This window comes from Bombina bombina, chromosome 6, assembly GCF_027579735.1.
Source record: "Bombina bombina isolate aBomBom1 chromosome 6, aBomBom1.pri, whole genome shotgun sequence".
Taxonomy (NCBI): Eukaryota; Metazoa; Chordata; class Amphibia; order Anura; family Bombinatoridae; genus Bombina; species Bombina bombina.
In genome coordinates this window covers 211576873-211590781 of record NC_069504.1, presented here as the reverse complement: position 1 = coordinate 211590781, position 13909 = coordinate 211576873, and the positions used below count along the sequence as shown (strand labels likewise).

Here is a 13909-nt window from a genome sequence, read left to right as displayed (position 1 = left end):
ACTCCTTGCTAATAATCTCTGTAAGCCTTTTAGGTATAGGAAAAACGTCAGTACACACCGGTACCGCATAGTATTTATCCAGCCTACATAATTTCTCTGGGATTGCCACCGTGTCGCAATCATTCAGAGCCGCTAACACCTCCCCTAGCAATACACGGAGGTTCTCAAGCTTAAATTTAAAATTTGAAATTTCTGAATCCGGTCTCCCCGGATCAGATCCGTCACCCACAGAATGAAGCTCTCCGTCCTCATGTTCTGCAAATTGTGACGCAGTATCGGACATGGCTCTCGTGTCATTGGCGCGCTCTGTCCTAAACCCAGAGCTATCGCGCTTGCCTCTTAACTCAGGCAAATTAGATAATACTTCTTTCATAACATTAGCCATATCATGCAAAGTGATTTGTAAGGGCCTTGATGTACTTGGCGCCACAATCTCACGCACCTCCTGAGCGGGAGGCGAAGGTACTGACACGTGAGGAGAGTTAGACAGCATAACTTCCCCCTCGATGTCTGGTGATAATTTCTTTACCGGTAAAGACTGACTTTTATTTAAAGTAACATCAATACAATTGGTACACAAATTTCTATTGGGCTCCACATTGGCTTTTAAACATAATGAACAAGTAGATTCATCTGTATCAGACATGTTTAACAGACTAGCAATGAAGGCTAGCAAGCTTGGAAAAAAAACTGTCAGTGAATTTACAAGCAATATGAAAAAACGCAGCAGCGCTTTTAAAAACACACAAAAAAAAAAAAAAACTGTCACAGTTGAAATAACAATGAACTAATTCAGTTATAGCCAACAATTTTAACAATAAATGTATGAATTTAGCAGAGGATTGCACCCACTAGCAAACGGATGATTAACCCCTCAATACCCACAACCGGATAATCAATTTTAGATTTAACGTTTTTCTCACAGTCAAACACACTGTCACAGGTCTGCTGTGACTGATTACCTCCCTCAAAATTGAATTTTGAAGACCCCTGAGCTCTCTGGAGACGTCCTGGATCAAGGAGGAAAAGGCAGGAAGACTGTGCTAGAATTTTATCTGCGCAACAAGGCGCTAAAAAATGCCCCTCCCACTCATATTACAACAGTGGGAGGCCTGTTACAACGGTTTCTATGCAGAAATAAACGTTAGCCATGTGGAAAAAAATCATACCCAAAAAGATTTATCACCAAAGTACCTCACAAAAACAAATAACATGCCAGTAAACGTTTTAAAAACAACTTTTCCAGTGTTATGTAAAGTTATCACTAAGCCTGCTACCAGTTGCTTCTACTGCAGTTAAGGCTTATACATTTATTTCAGTATTAACAGTATTTTCTCAGTCAAATTCTAGTCCCTAGAAAATAACTCAACTGCGCATACATTTAACAGCCTGATACCAGTCGCTACTACTGCATTAAAGGCTGTACTTACATCATATGGGTAACGGCAGTGTTTTCTTAGTCAATTCCATTCCTAGAAAATATTATACTGCACATACCTCATTTGCGGAGGACCCCGCATGCTATTCCCCTTTCTGAAGTTACCCCTCCTCAGAATGCGCGAGAACAGCCAGTGGATCTTAGTTACGTCTGCTAAGATCATAGAAAACGCAGGCAGATCTTCTTCTTCTAAATACTGCCTGAGAGAAAAAAAACAGCACACTCCGGTGCCATTTTAAAATAACAAACTTTTGATTGAAGAATTAAGTAAAAAACTCCTGTCTCCTCTCACAACCTCCTTTGTTGAGACTTGCAAGAGAATGACTGGATATGACATGTGAGGGGAGGAGCTATATAGCAGCTCTGCTTGGGTGATCCTCTTGCAACTTCCTGTTGGGGAGAGATATAATCCCATAAGTAATGGATGACCCGTGGACTGACTACACTTAACAAGAGAAAAAGCTTAGATGCCTTCTTTTTCAAATAATGATAGCAAGAGAACGAAGAAAAATTGATAATAGGAGTAAATTAGAAAGTTGCTTAAAATTGCATGCTCAATCTGAATCACGAAAGAAATTTTTTGGGTACAGTGTCCCTTTAAGATCTTCTTAGATATTTACATTTTATTACAGGAAAGATAACCACTGTTTCTCCGCCCGCCATAGTCTTTAGTTGATTAACAGATGACTCATCTGCAATCAACTAATCGTTTCCCCCAGGGCCGTGGCGTTTGTGCAAAGGGGCTAAACACCCCGGGGGTGGGGGGAAACAACGATTAGTTGATTGCAGAAGTCATCTGTCAATCAACTGAAGACTATGGCAGGCGGAAGAACGGCGGTTATAGCTCCTGCATAACAATGTAAATATCCAAGATCTGTATAAATTGCAGATTTCATGAATTAAAGTCTAGCTCATTTTTTAAATTATATCCTATGACTTGAGCTCAAGTTTACCTTCCCTTTAAGTGAATGTTTAATTTACTGACATCAATTTACAATATTACTGCTATCAAATACCAAATATATTAAGGCTTCACAAGAGAATATTACATTGATAATTGAGAATTTAGATACTTAAAGGGACATAAAACCCAATTTTTTTCTTTCATGATTTAGAAAGCGCATGCAATTTTAAACAACTTTCTAATTTACTTCTATTATCTAATTTGCTTTAATCTCTTGATATACTTTGGTGAAGAGCATATCTAGATAAGCTAAGTAACTGCTGATTGGTTGCTGCACATAGATGCCTTGCGTCATTGCCTCACCCATGTGCATTGCTATTTCTTTAACAAAGGATATCTAAAGAATGAAGCAAAAGTAAATTGGAATGTTTAAAATTGTGTTCTCTACTTGAACCATGAAATAATTTTTTTGGTTTAGTGTCCCTTTAAGTAGAAATGCTTAAAGGGACACTGTACCCAAAAATTTTCTTTTTGTGATTCAGATTGAGCATGCAATTTTAAGCAACTTTCTAATTTACTCCTATTATCAATTTTTCTTCGTTCTTTTGCTATCATTATTTGAAAAGAAGGCATCTAAGCTTTTTTTTGGTTTCAGTACTCTGGACAGCAATTTTTTATTGGTGGATGAATTTATCCACCAATCAGCAAGGACAACCCAGGTTGTTCACCAAAAATGGGCCGGCATCTAAACTTACATTCTTGCATTTCAAATAAAGATACCAAGAGAATGAAGACAATTTGATAATAGGAATAAATTAGAAAGTTGCTTAAAATTTCATGCTCTATCTGAATCACGAAAGAATTTTTTTGGGTACAGTGTCCCTTTAATTAACTGGTATGAATCTGCAGTATCACTGCTATCTGGTACCATGTATCCCACCAAGTGTAAAATAGCCTATCCTTCTTGCAAAAATTGATAGCATTCTTTGGCTGTCTGCCCAGAGCACAATTGTAACAAATGTAGCCAATTTGCAAACATGAGTTTGAAATAACTCAACACTTTTCTATTTTAGTTCTGAGTAAATAGCAATTTCTAAGTAGCAGCGTTAAAGTGATGGTATTTTTATATAGATATAAAATTCAAATATCCCGTGCTCCGCCACTCACTTCAAAAGTGAATTTTTTTTGTGAGTGAAGGGTTTCAATTGTTGTCCAATCAATGCTCTAGCTACAATTTAAGTGCCATATCGGGAGAACGCTGATTGGACAACGATTCAAACTGTTAGCTCAAAGAAAAAAATTGATTTTGAAGTGGGCGACGGAGCGCAGGGTATTTGAATTTCAAATCTATATTAAAGGGACACTCAAGTCAGACAGACACTTTTCAATTTACTTCCATTATCAAAATGTTCCCAGTTCTGAGAAAATAGCAATTTCTAAGTAGCAGCGTTAAAGTGATAACATTTTAATATAGATATTTTTTTAATAAGTCATAGCTCAACTTGATTACTGATGAATTAAACTCCATCTAAAATATCACATTCCGGATCTGTTTTTATAAAGGGGAGAGTTTACCATCACTTTAAATACTATTAGCAGGGACAGCAGTGTGAGCACAAGCTTTTCAGTATTAAGCTCTCCAATCATTCATTACACAATGCACAAATACAAGCTAATTCCTAACATCAACTAGGAACTAGCTTTATTTGTGCACAGTGCGGTGTGAAACTGGGCTAGTTTGGAAACAAAGAGGACGGGCTGCAGTGAGGCTTCATTATACTACGAGCTGTGGTAACCACCTCCTGAGTCCTGCACAATGAGCTGCTTTTTCAAATAATTTCATGGCTAGACAGGGATCCAGGGAAAGGTAAATATATGCAAGGGCACCACTGGATGATGACTCTTACTGTGCAACTCTGCCTCAGAACAACAAAGTTCAAGTGAACAGCCCACAGGGCTGCACCCCCTCTACCCGCACAACATTCAGGAGCCTGTAGTTGACTTGATTGCGGCCTGGATATTAGCCAGCCACAACTGGCTAAATTTAGGTGTGGCTGGTAATAGCTAATAGCAGAAAAAGTGAAAGCACACTTGGGGGATCAAAGTATAAGCACTAGGAGCTAATCTTAAAGAGCCAGTGGTGCCCGGATTTCTCAAGCATTGTCCTAGTGAATCCCAGGACTAATGGCTCATGGACTCTCACCACCATGAAATTAATGACTTTATCATGTAAACATTATTTTTTTTCTGAAAGTCCCTGTAATAGCTAAGGTAAGCCTATTTGAAGGTTTGGATTACAATTAGTATAAGGCGTGACAACAGCAATTAAATCTCTAATGCTATATATTTTGGAGATTCTACAAAATGGAGTTAATATGAGTTATTTTACAGTAAAAATTGAACTTCCTGCAGGTATGCCAAATTCATTCCAAGGCCTTAAAGATTACGTCTTCAAGAGACTCCTTCAAAGGCTTGATTTTGTCAGACCTCTCAAAACAATATTTTCAAGTAAAAAAGTCTGATCAACTGTTTGTTCTCCATTCCGATCCAAGAGATTATTTACCCAATTGGATTTATTATCTGATCCTGATTGCTTATAATTTCAGGAAACATCTTGCTTGTTGGATTTACTATGTGATCCTGATGCTCTATGATTTCAGGAAAAGGCTTGCTTTTCCTCTTGGGCAGTTGCAACTTCCTGGGCCTATCATAAAGTATTATAAAACTTGTAAGACAGTCACATAATCCTTGTACATTCTAACAGTTTAAAACTTTTATATAAAAGAGCAAGCAAAAGCAGATGTTTTCTTACTACTCTTGCCTTAATTTGTTCCCATTGATCCATTTTACATGCTGGAATGTATTAAATTGTTTACAAATAGCTCCTTAGTCTGTATATTAGCATTTGAAATAGCTGGTTTAGCCTGTAGTGTCACTACCTATACTGAAGGTTTCTATACCTATATATTGGCTATGGAGTATCTATGTAAACACAGCCAGACAAGAAATTACACTCACAGTGGGGGGTGGAAGTGATAAAGCTTTAAAATTTTCATTTTCAATTGGTCTTTTGTAAGTATTGTACAGAGACAGAGATGAGAAAGGGAAGCATGTGGGTGATAAGATAACAAGATATGATCTGTCAGCAAGTCAAGCCTATTTTGATGGGCTGTGGTTTCCAAAAGCAAATCCAGCTATTTATTTTGCAAAAAGAAGCATAAATGAGCAATTTCTCCTACATTTTATATGCTGCAGATGGTATAACATGGGGAACATATTAAGGGAAAAACAATGTTACAGTGAACTGTCCCTTTAATGTGATTCTGCTTTGGTAATGATTCCTTCCCTTGTACGGATATTATTCTAGGACACATAGGGCCTGATAATCTAAAGATCTCTCTGCTCTTGCAAGATTATCTAAGAAGTCTCAACAGTACTGCAGGGTCCTATAAGGAGTTTTAAAGAAGGCAAAATTTTGCTTGAGAACTTTTTATTAATTTCAAGTCCCACACTTAAACTGCAATATAATGCTCCAAAAAAGCCCCAAAGATTTTGGGTGATTGTTCTTCATGCCCTCAAAGAGAAAAGATTAAATTTATATTTACAGATAAATTAATTTTTCACTCCCAGAGTAAAACCATACACAGTGTTCTCCCCAGGACCTTTTTAGTGGGTACACCACCCGGCTGATTTTACCAAGCACCCGGCTAAAATATTACCGAATATAAAGCTAAAATGTGCTAATTTTAAAAATACTCAAATTTTACTGCACAAATTATCATTTAATACATTTATTTTAAATTATGCAATTCATTTGTGATATAATATTAGAAAATATTACTCTGCCCCCACCAGGCTACTTCATAATGCCTTCCGGCTTGCAAAGTTTTCTGTGGAGTACACTGGTACATCTTATTTGGCACAAATTTTGGATTGTGCATATGCCTCCAGAAGTCATATAGTAAATATAAATATTATGGTGAAATCTGCCAATGTCTCACTTTATAGTAGGAATAAACTTCTGAATCCATCTTTGATAGCAATATGATAATGGAAGAAAAGTGATAAACACATTATTTGGGAACACAACACATCAGACTTTCATTTTCATTAACTAACTGTATTTCACAACTAGCATCTTACAAAATTCAGTACCATTGTGCAAGGAGTACTGTGCTTAAAACATAAATACAATACCACAAGAATCCAAACATCACAAAGGCCAGGGAATACAATGTCATTAATTAAATGGGTAACATTACATTTTTTATTTTGGAGTGAAAATATTTTGTGGTTATGAGCAAAAATGCAAAATCATAAAAATGTTAATTGGTACATGTACAAGATACCAATTTAGAATAACTGTTTCCACATTAGGTTAATTTCAAACAGACATTTAAATATATCTAACGATGGGGAAGATTATACTCCAGTTTAAAATCTCAAAATGTTTCTACAAAAAATGCCATTAGACCCTTAAAGAACAATAAACACCTTGTAATTACAAGAATACTATATCAGACAAGTCTAAACATTTTTACAAAAATTAACATTTTTACTGCAACTGGGTTTCAGTAGCCAAACTCCACACATTATTTCCTTTATTTGGAGGATTCAATCTCAGCTTTAGCCTGCAGAAAACAGCGCGTGCCATGGTTAATATTATGTTGGTATAAAATGTGTAGTTTTGTAGTTGTTATCAGTTAAATCCAATAAGGGAAATATGTAGCAGTGTTAGATTTGAGAAGTCAGCAGTATTCTGAGAATTATAAAATACTCAATTTTCAGAGCCAAATTACGTGAAAATGGGGTAAAATAAACAATGAAAATGTATTACTAAGTTGTTTCATTACGCATAACTAAACAATTTATATAAAAATCTCAAGTTGTTTACTGTCCCTCTAAATAAGCATTATTTTTCAGCTGCGATATAATCTTCACCATTAGTAGAATATATTGATTAAAATAAAATTAAAAACAGTGGTCACAGTGCAAGACAAATCTGGCCTTGACAAAAAAAATAGGAAGTGATTTCTCATAATATTTCCATGTGAAATAATTGTGAAAGTAACATTTATTGACTTGGCAGTAATAATGAGAAAAATAATGTTCATTGATTTAAACCATCAGAAACATAAGGCATCACAGAATCAAAAAAGTGTAACAGGGAAATGCGAGGCTTGATGGCGAATACATAATATGAAATCATCTATTAATGTGTGTTTTTAGTTAACATTAAATTATTTTAATAAGAAAAAGCACTTTCTAAGTAAGCGATTATTTTTTAATAATGCAATACTTAAAAAAATAAATACATTTAAAATCAAAACGCTAAGAGGATTTCCATTAGGTTGGCTATTTTTAAAATTCACAATGTTTAAAATATAGTATCGTATATTTTCTCCTAATAATGAAAATAGCGATAACATTTTTAAAGACCACCATTTTATTTTAGATATTATTTTGCTTTACAAAGTTGTATCTGTATAACAATGAAATGTTAAAGGGAATATCCCAAACAAGCTCTTAATTACCTCAGTATTCTTTTCAGTAACTGAATGTGTTTTACAATAAAATTGTTGTATTTCTACTGGCCTTTAAAATGCAGCTTTCTAGATGCATAAAACCATTCCCATCACTATGAAAAGTGACTAGTTAAATCTTAGATTCTTATTTATTTAACCAGAGTTATTTATTTGCTTAGTGTTGTGCCATTACAGGAGCTAGTCATTTTATTAGAAAAACAAGCTCAAAAAGGCACCGCAGAAAGGCATCTTAAAACAAACATAAAGCATTTTATAGCAAAACACGCAAAATAACATACTGAAAGAAGAGTTCACTACTAAAAAGAACCACAGGGTACTTAAGGGCTTCTTTAGATTATATAGTTCCTTTAAATATATATTCACCGTGCCTCTTACTGGTATGTCATCATAACTGTCAATATAAAAAAAAACCCAAAATATATATTTTCCTTTTTATGGTTGTGCAGCGTTTCTAATAATTGTTTTAATGCAAATGACAAGTCAAAAGGGTACATATAAAGACAAAAGCTTTGGGTAAGTTGACATTAAAACACCATCATAAAGATATATATTTTTTTTAGTGATCACAAATATATTTGAAATTAAAATTGCCAAATCAAGAAAGATGAGACTAGTGTAAAAACGAGTGAAAAAAATATTTTTTCCAGATTAACAGCCAACAATCTACTTAAAGGGACACTGAACCCATTTTTTTTTCTTTTGTGATACAGATAGAGCATGCAATTTTAAGCAACTTTCTAATTGACTCCTATTATCAAATTGTCTTCATTCTCTTTGTATCTTTATTTGAAATGCAAAGAATGTAAGTTTAGATGCCGGCCCATTTTTGGTGAACAAACTGGGTTGTTCTTGCTGATTGGTGGATAAATTTACCCACCAATAAAAAGTGCTTTCCATGGTTCTGTACCAAAAAATAGCTTAGATGCCTTCCTTTTCAAATAAAGAAAGCAAGAGAACGAAGAAAAAGTGATAATAGGTGTAAATTAGAAAATTGCTTAAAATTGCATACGCTATCTGAATCACGATTTTGGGTTCAGTGTCCCTTTAACATTTTACCAGAATATTTAACATGACATTTTTGTACAGCTAAAGACTTTAAAATGTAATTTTAAACATTCATGTAAAATGTTGCAAGTAGGAAAGTCAAGGTGAATGGGCAAAAGAAAGATTGGCAAAACTTCATAAAAAAGGCTTTATTTTATATATTTTCCCCTATTAAATCACACCAAGTACCAGCAGGTGTATTTTAGATAACCACTTTAAAATACCTATTGCAGAAAAAAAAAAAAAAAAGTGTTTCTTGTATACATAACTATGAGCCACGATTATCCAAATAATACATATTTAGGCAGCTTTGAACTATAAAAAAAAAAGTATTTCAGTACATGCCCATGAGAAATAATTGAAGAAAAAAATGTTAGTACTAACTAACCTGAAAGCAAAGATGACTTGCTAATAACACTGCATAAAATAACCACATTTTCATGGCACTCCGAGATTAATCTGTAACATTTAAGACGTTTTATGAGCCACGTCAGTGCATAAAAGTCTATATAGTTCAATGGGGGCAAAAGAACTTAAAACATCTGAAAGACTCATAAAAAAAAATATATCGAACTCTAAAAATATGATTTACTTTTAAGTGTATGTAATTGTCATAGCTGGCAGAGTACAGGGACATTTTGTATTGGTCCTCATCACCAAGTTCTTGTTACAGGTGTGATTTTGCCTGACAGTTTAGAAATAGGCATAACATCTGCTACGTTTCAACATGTTCTTAAATTTTACACAGCTCAGGTTTTGCTGGTTATTAGTCAACTGTCTCTACCTACCTATGCCATTTTTAACATAAAATAGTCCTTTTATCTTATGTTTCGAGGAGCATGGATTTATCTTAATGTGAAAAAGTACAATGCAGGTCCTATTCCGCTTCACTTACCATATGACAAGTAACTGGATTCCAGGATCGGGTATGAAGATGAATACAGCACTTATAAATCAAAAGGTACAAAAAAAAAAGTGCATACCATTAAAAAAAAATGTTTTGCATCAGATTATTAATTTTTCATGAAAATGTGGTAACTGTTGGCAGGTGATGTTTAGCTGAACAGAGAAAAGCCTAAAGACGGGATAAAATAAACTTTAATGAGATTCTCCATTTACTGATGATGCCTCTCCTCTTGGAGATGAAGACCTGGATATGCCCCTCTCCGTGTTTTCAGAACCAGAACCACTTTGACTATGATCCACAGACGTAGCACTGGATGTAGGAGGGGACTTTGTTTTTTCCTTAAAGTCTGTAATAATGACCGTCAGATCTCCCACAGTGACTTCCAAATGCTGTGCACTACTTCTATCCACATTTTTCAAACGTGGCCTAAAGTGGAAAAAACAAATTGATGATAAATATTGCATGCAGAAATGAAAACAAGCCAATGAAACATATGGTCTACGTTTAAGGCACAATTTGGACCATTATTGCTATATACTACTGCGCAAAAGTTTAAAGGCAGGTGTGAAAAAATGCTGTAAAGTAAGAATGCATTAAAAATGAGAAATGTTAATAGCTTATATTTTATCAAATAAAAAAATGCAAAGGGAGCGAACAGAAGAAAAATCTAAATCAAATCATATTTGGTGTGACCACATTTTGCCTTTAAAACAGCACCAATTCTTCTAGGTAAACTTGCACACAGCTTTTTAAGGAGTTTGGCAGGTAGGTTGTTCTAAACACATTAGAGAAATAACCACAGTTCTTGTGTGAATGTAGGATCTCTTCATGTAATCCCAGACAGATGATGTTAAAGGGACATTTTTTTCTTTCATGATTCAGATAGAGTATGGAATTTTAAGCAACTTTCTAATTTACTCCTACTATCAATTTTTCTTTGTTCTCTTGCTATCTTTATTTTAAACACAGGGATGTAAATTTTAGTAGCCAGCCCATTTTAGGTTCAGCACCATGGATAGCACTTGCTTATTGGAGGCTTACATTTACCCACCAGGTTCTCAACCAAAAATAGGCCGGCTCCTATGCATCACATTCCTGCTTTTTAAATAATGATAGCAAGAGAACGAAGAAAAAATGATAATAGGAGTAAATTAGAAAGTTGCTTAAAATTGCATGCTCTATCTGAGTGTCCCTTTAAGATCATGGCTCTGTGAGGGTCACACCATCACTTCCAGGGCTTGTTGTTTATGCTGAAGAAAGTTCTTAATGACTTTGGCTGTATGTTTGGGGTCAATCAAATTCCTCTCTGGTGGTAGTGCATGATGGATAAGTATCTGCTTGTAGTGCAATTTTTCTGCACCCCAGTTCCTGTGTTTTTGTGCGTAGTTGAGTCGCTTGGCCTTGTTTCCATGTCAGAGGTATGGCTTTTTGGCAACAAGTATTCTATGATGACAAATTACGACCAGCCTTCTCCGGACAGTAGATAGATATACCAGGGTCTCACTGGTTTCTGCCAATTCTGAGCTGATGGCACTGCGGGAAATCTTCCGATTGCAAAGGGAATTATGAATGATGCGTCTTTTATATGCTGCACTAAGTTTCATAAATGCTTGAAATTTACATGTAGAATGTCCTGTCTGCCTTGATGGTGCAATATAACTACCTTGTGTCTTGTTGCTGTGTTCAGTCTTGCCATGGTGTATGACTTGAGAAAATGTCTTCAGCAACCTCGCCTTGATAGCAGAGAATTGGCTGTTCTTCACCCAGTTTTATTCTGCCAACACAGCTGTTTCTGTTTCACTTAATGATTGTGTTTCAACCTACAAATTAAATTGATGATCATTAGCACCTGTTTGGTATAATTGCTTAATACTGCACCTCACTATATGCCTACAAAATTCCTGACTTTGTGCAAGTGTACCGAAAAGAATGGATGCTGTTGTGAAGGCAAAGGGTGGTCACACCAAATATTGATTTGATTTAGATTTTTCTTCTGTTCACTCACTTCACATTTTGCCAATTGTTAAAAAAGAAATTATTAACATTTCAAAGTTTGAAAACATTCTTAATTTACAGCATTGTTACAGCATTGTTTCACACCTGGCTATAATTTTTTGCACAGTAGTGTATGTGTGTATACAACAACAAGAGGCACTGCAACCACTGGATTTCACAAACAAAAAGAAAATTGTGATGTTTCGGGCCATTCGCCATCAGTGAACTATTTAATAGACATACTACCTGGCTGATTTTACTGACCAACTGGCTACAATTTAAGCTAATATTAATTTGTTTCAATGATTGTTGTACAAATTATTTAATCCATTTATGTAATCAATGTGTGCTTTGGATAGCTTAAAGGGATATGAAACCCATTTTTTTTTTCCTTTTATGATTCAGATAGAGCATGCAATTTTAAGCAACTTTTTAATGTACTCCTATTATCAAAATTTCTTCGTTCTCTTGGTATCTTTATTTGAAAAGCAGGAATGTAATCTTAGGAGCTGGCCCATTTTTTGAATAGAACCTGGGTAGTGCTTGCTAATTGGTGGCTAAATGTAGTAACTTTTATAAATAACAGAAAATGTTATAAAACCAAAATTTATGCTTACCTGATAAATTATTTTCTTTCCTGGCATGGAGAGTCCACAAATCCATTCTAATTACTAGTGGGAATTTAACTCCTTGCCACCAGGGGGAGGAAAAGAACGCCCAGGCAGGGCTGTTAAGTATCACTCCACTTCCCATAAACCCCAGTCATTCAGCCGAAGGAATATGGAAAGAGAAGATGAAACAATGTAATAGAGGTGCCTGAGTTTTGAAAATAAAAAGTCGTCTAAAAAATAAATTAAGGGCAGGTCGTGGACTTTCCATGCCAGGAAAGAAAATACTTTATCAGGTAAGCATAAATATTGATTTCTTTCCAATGGCGTGGAGAGTCCATGAATCCATTCTAATTACTAGTGGGAACCAATACCCAAGCTAGAGGAAGCATAATGGAAGGGAGGAAGAAACAAGACAGGCAGACCCGAACTAAAGGCACCACCACTTGAAAAAATATTGCTCCCAAAATAAGCCTCGGCTGAGACAAAACCATTGAAAAAGTATATAACGAGGACCAAGCGGACATCTCGGAAATGTACGCCACAGTAGCCTTGTCTTAAACAACCCAGGAAGAAGAAAACAGCCCTTGAAGAAAGAGCTGCAATCCACTCTAGAAGCTGTTACCCACCTGTCACATAAGCCAACCGGTCCAACTCCTCAACCAAAAAGCAAGAATAGCGGACGTGACTTTCAGACCCCTATGACTGCCAAATGGGTCAAAGATTGACAGAAATCTTTAGTAACCCTGAAAAAGAATCTTAGAGCACGACTACATCCAAGTTAAGTAACAGACGTTCTTCCTGGAAAGAAGGAACAACCATTTCAAAAGAAATTGAGGTCCAAAAAGACCATAGGAGAAATCCCAAAACATAGAATGCATAGACTCAAACAGAGTCTGATGCAGAACTCGAGAACAAGGAGAAGGCTCCAAGGAGGAGCCCCATATCTGAACACATGCCTGATTCTGGCCAGGGCCTGAACAAAGAACTGAACCTCTGACAGATCTGCCAAAGATATATGAAACAGATAAGGCAGAAATCTGACCTTATGATAGTACAGACAGACAACCCCTTCTCCAGACCGTCTAGAGAAAGATTGAATACGTGTAGAACTCACGATAGAACACTATAAACCCCAAGACCCGCATCATAAAAGATATGTGCGCCAAACCTTAAGAGATTCTACAAGGAAGCAGCTTACGAGCCTGGATCAAGGTGACAATAACTCCTTCAGAAAACCTTGAATATACATAAACTGGGTGCTCAAAATCCCTGAAAAACAGATACAGAGAATCTAGATTTGGGATTTTAAGATCTGTCGGAAGTGGGATCTGAATCCACGCCTCCATTTAGAGACCAGAGCATCCAATAACTGGGAAGTAGTGGATCTTGAGTCTGGCACCTAAGACCACTGGGCCATCCTGACAGCTAAGGAATCACCAAAACCAACTCCTGAAACGGGCTATA

The 13909-nt window shown here is 35.8% G+C and overlaps 1 protein-coding gene across 1 annotated transcript in view; it reads right to left on the bottom strand.

Moving 5' to 3' along the window:
* Nucleotides 1-6582: 6582 nt before the first annotated feature.
* The window catches only part of YAF2 (YY1 associated factor 2), a 134109-nt gene continuing 126782 nt past the window's right edge, over nt 6583-13909 (bottom strand). The window contains exon 4 of the mRNA XM_053716728.1: nt 6583-10265. Coding sequence (XP_053572703.1) covers nt 10031-10265 — 235 coding nt within the window. The 3' untranslated portion in view covers nt 6583-10030. The remainder of the gene's footprint in view (nt 10266-13909) is intronic.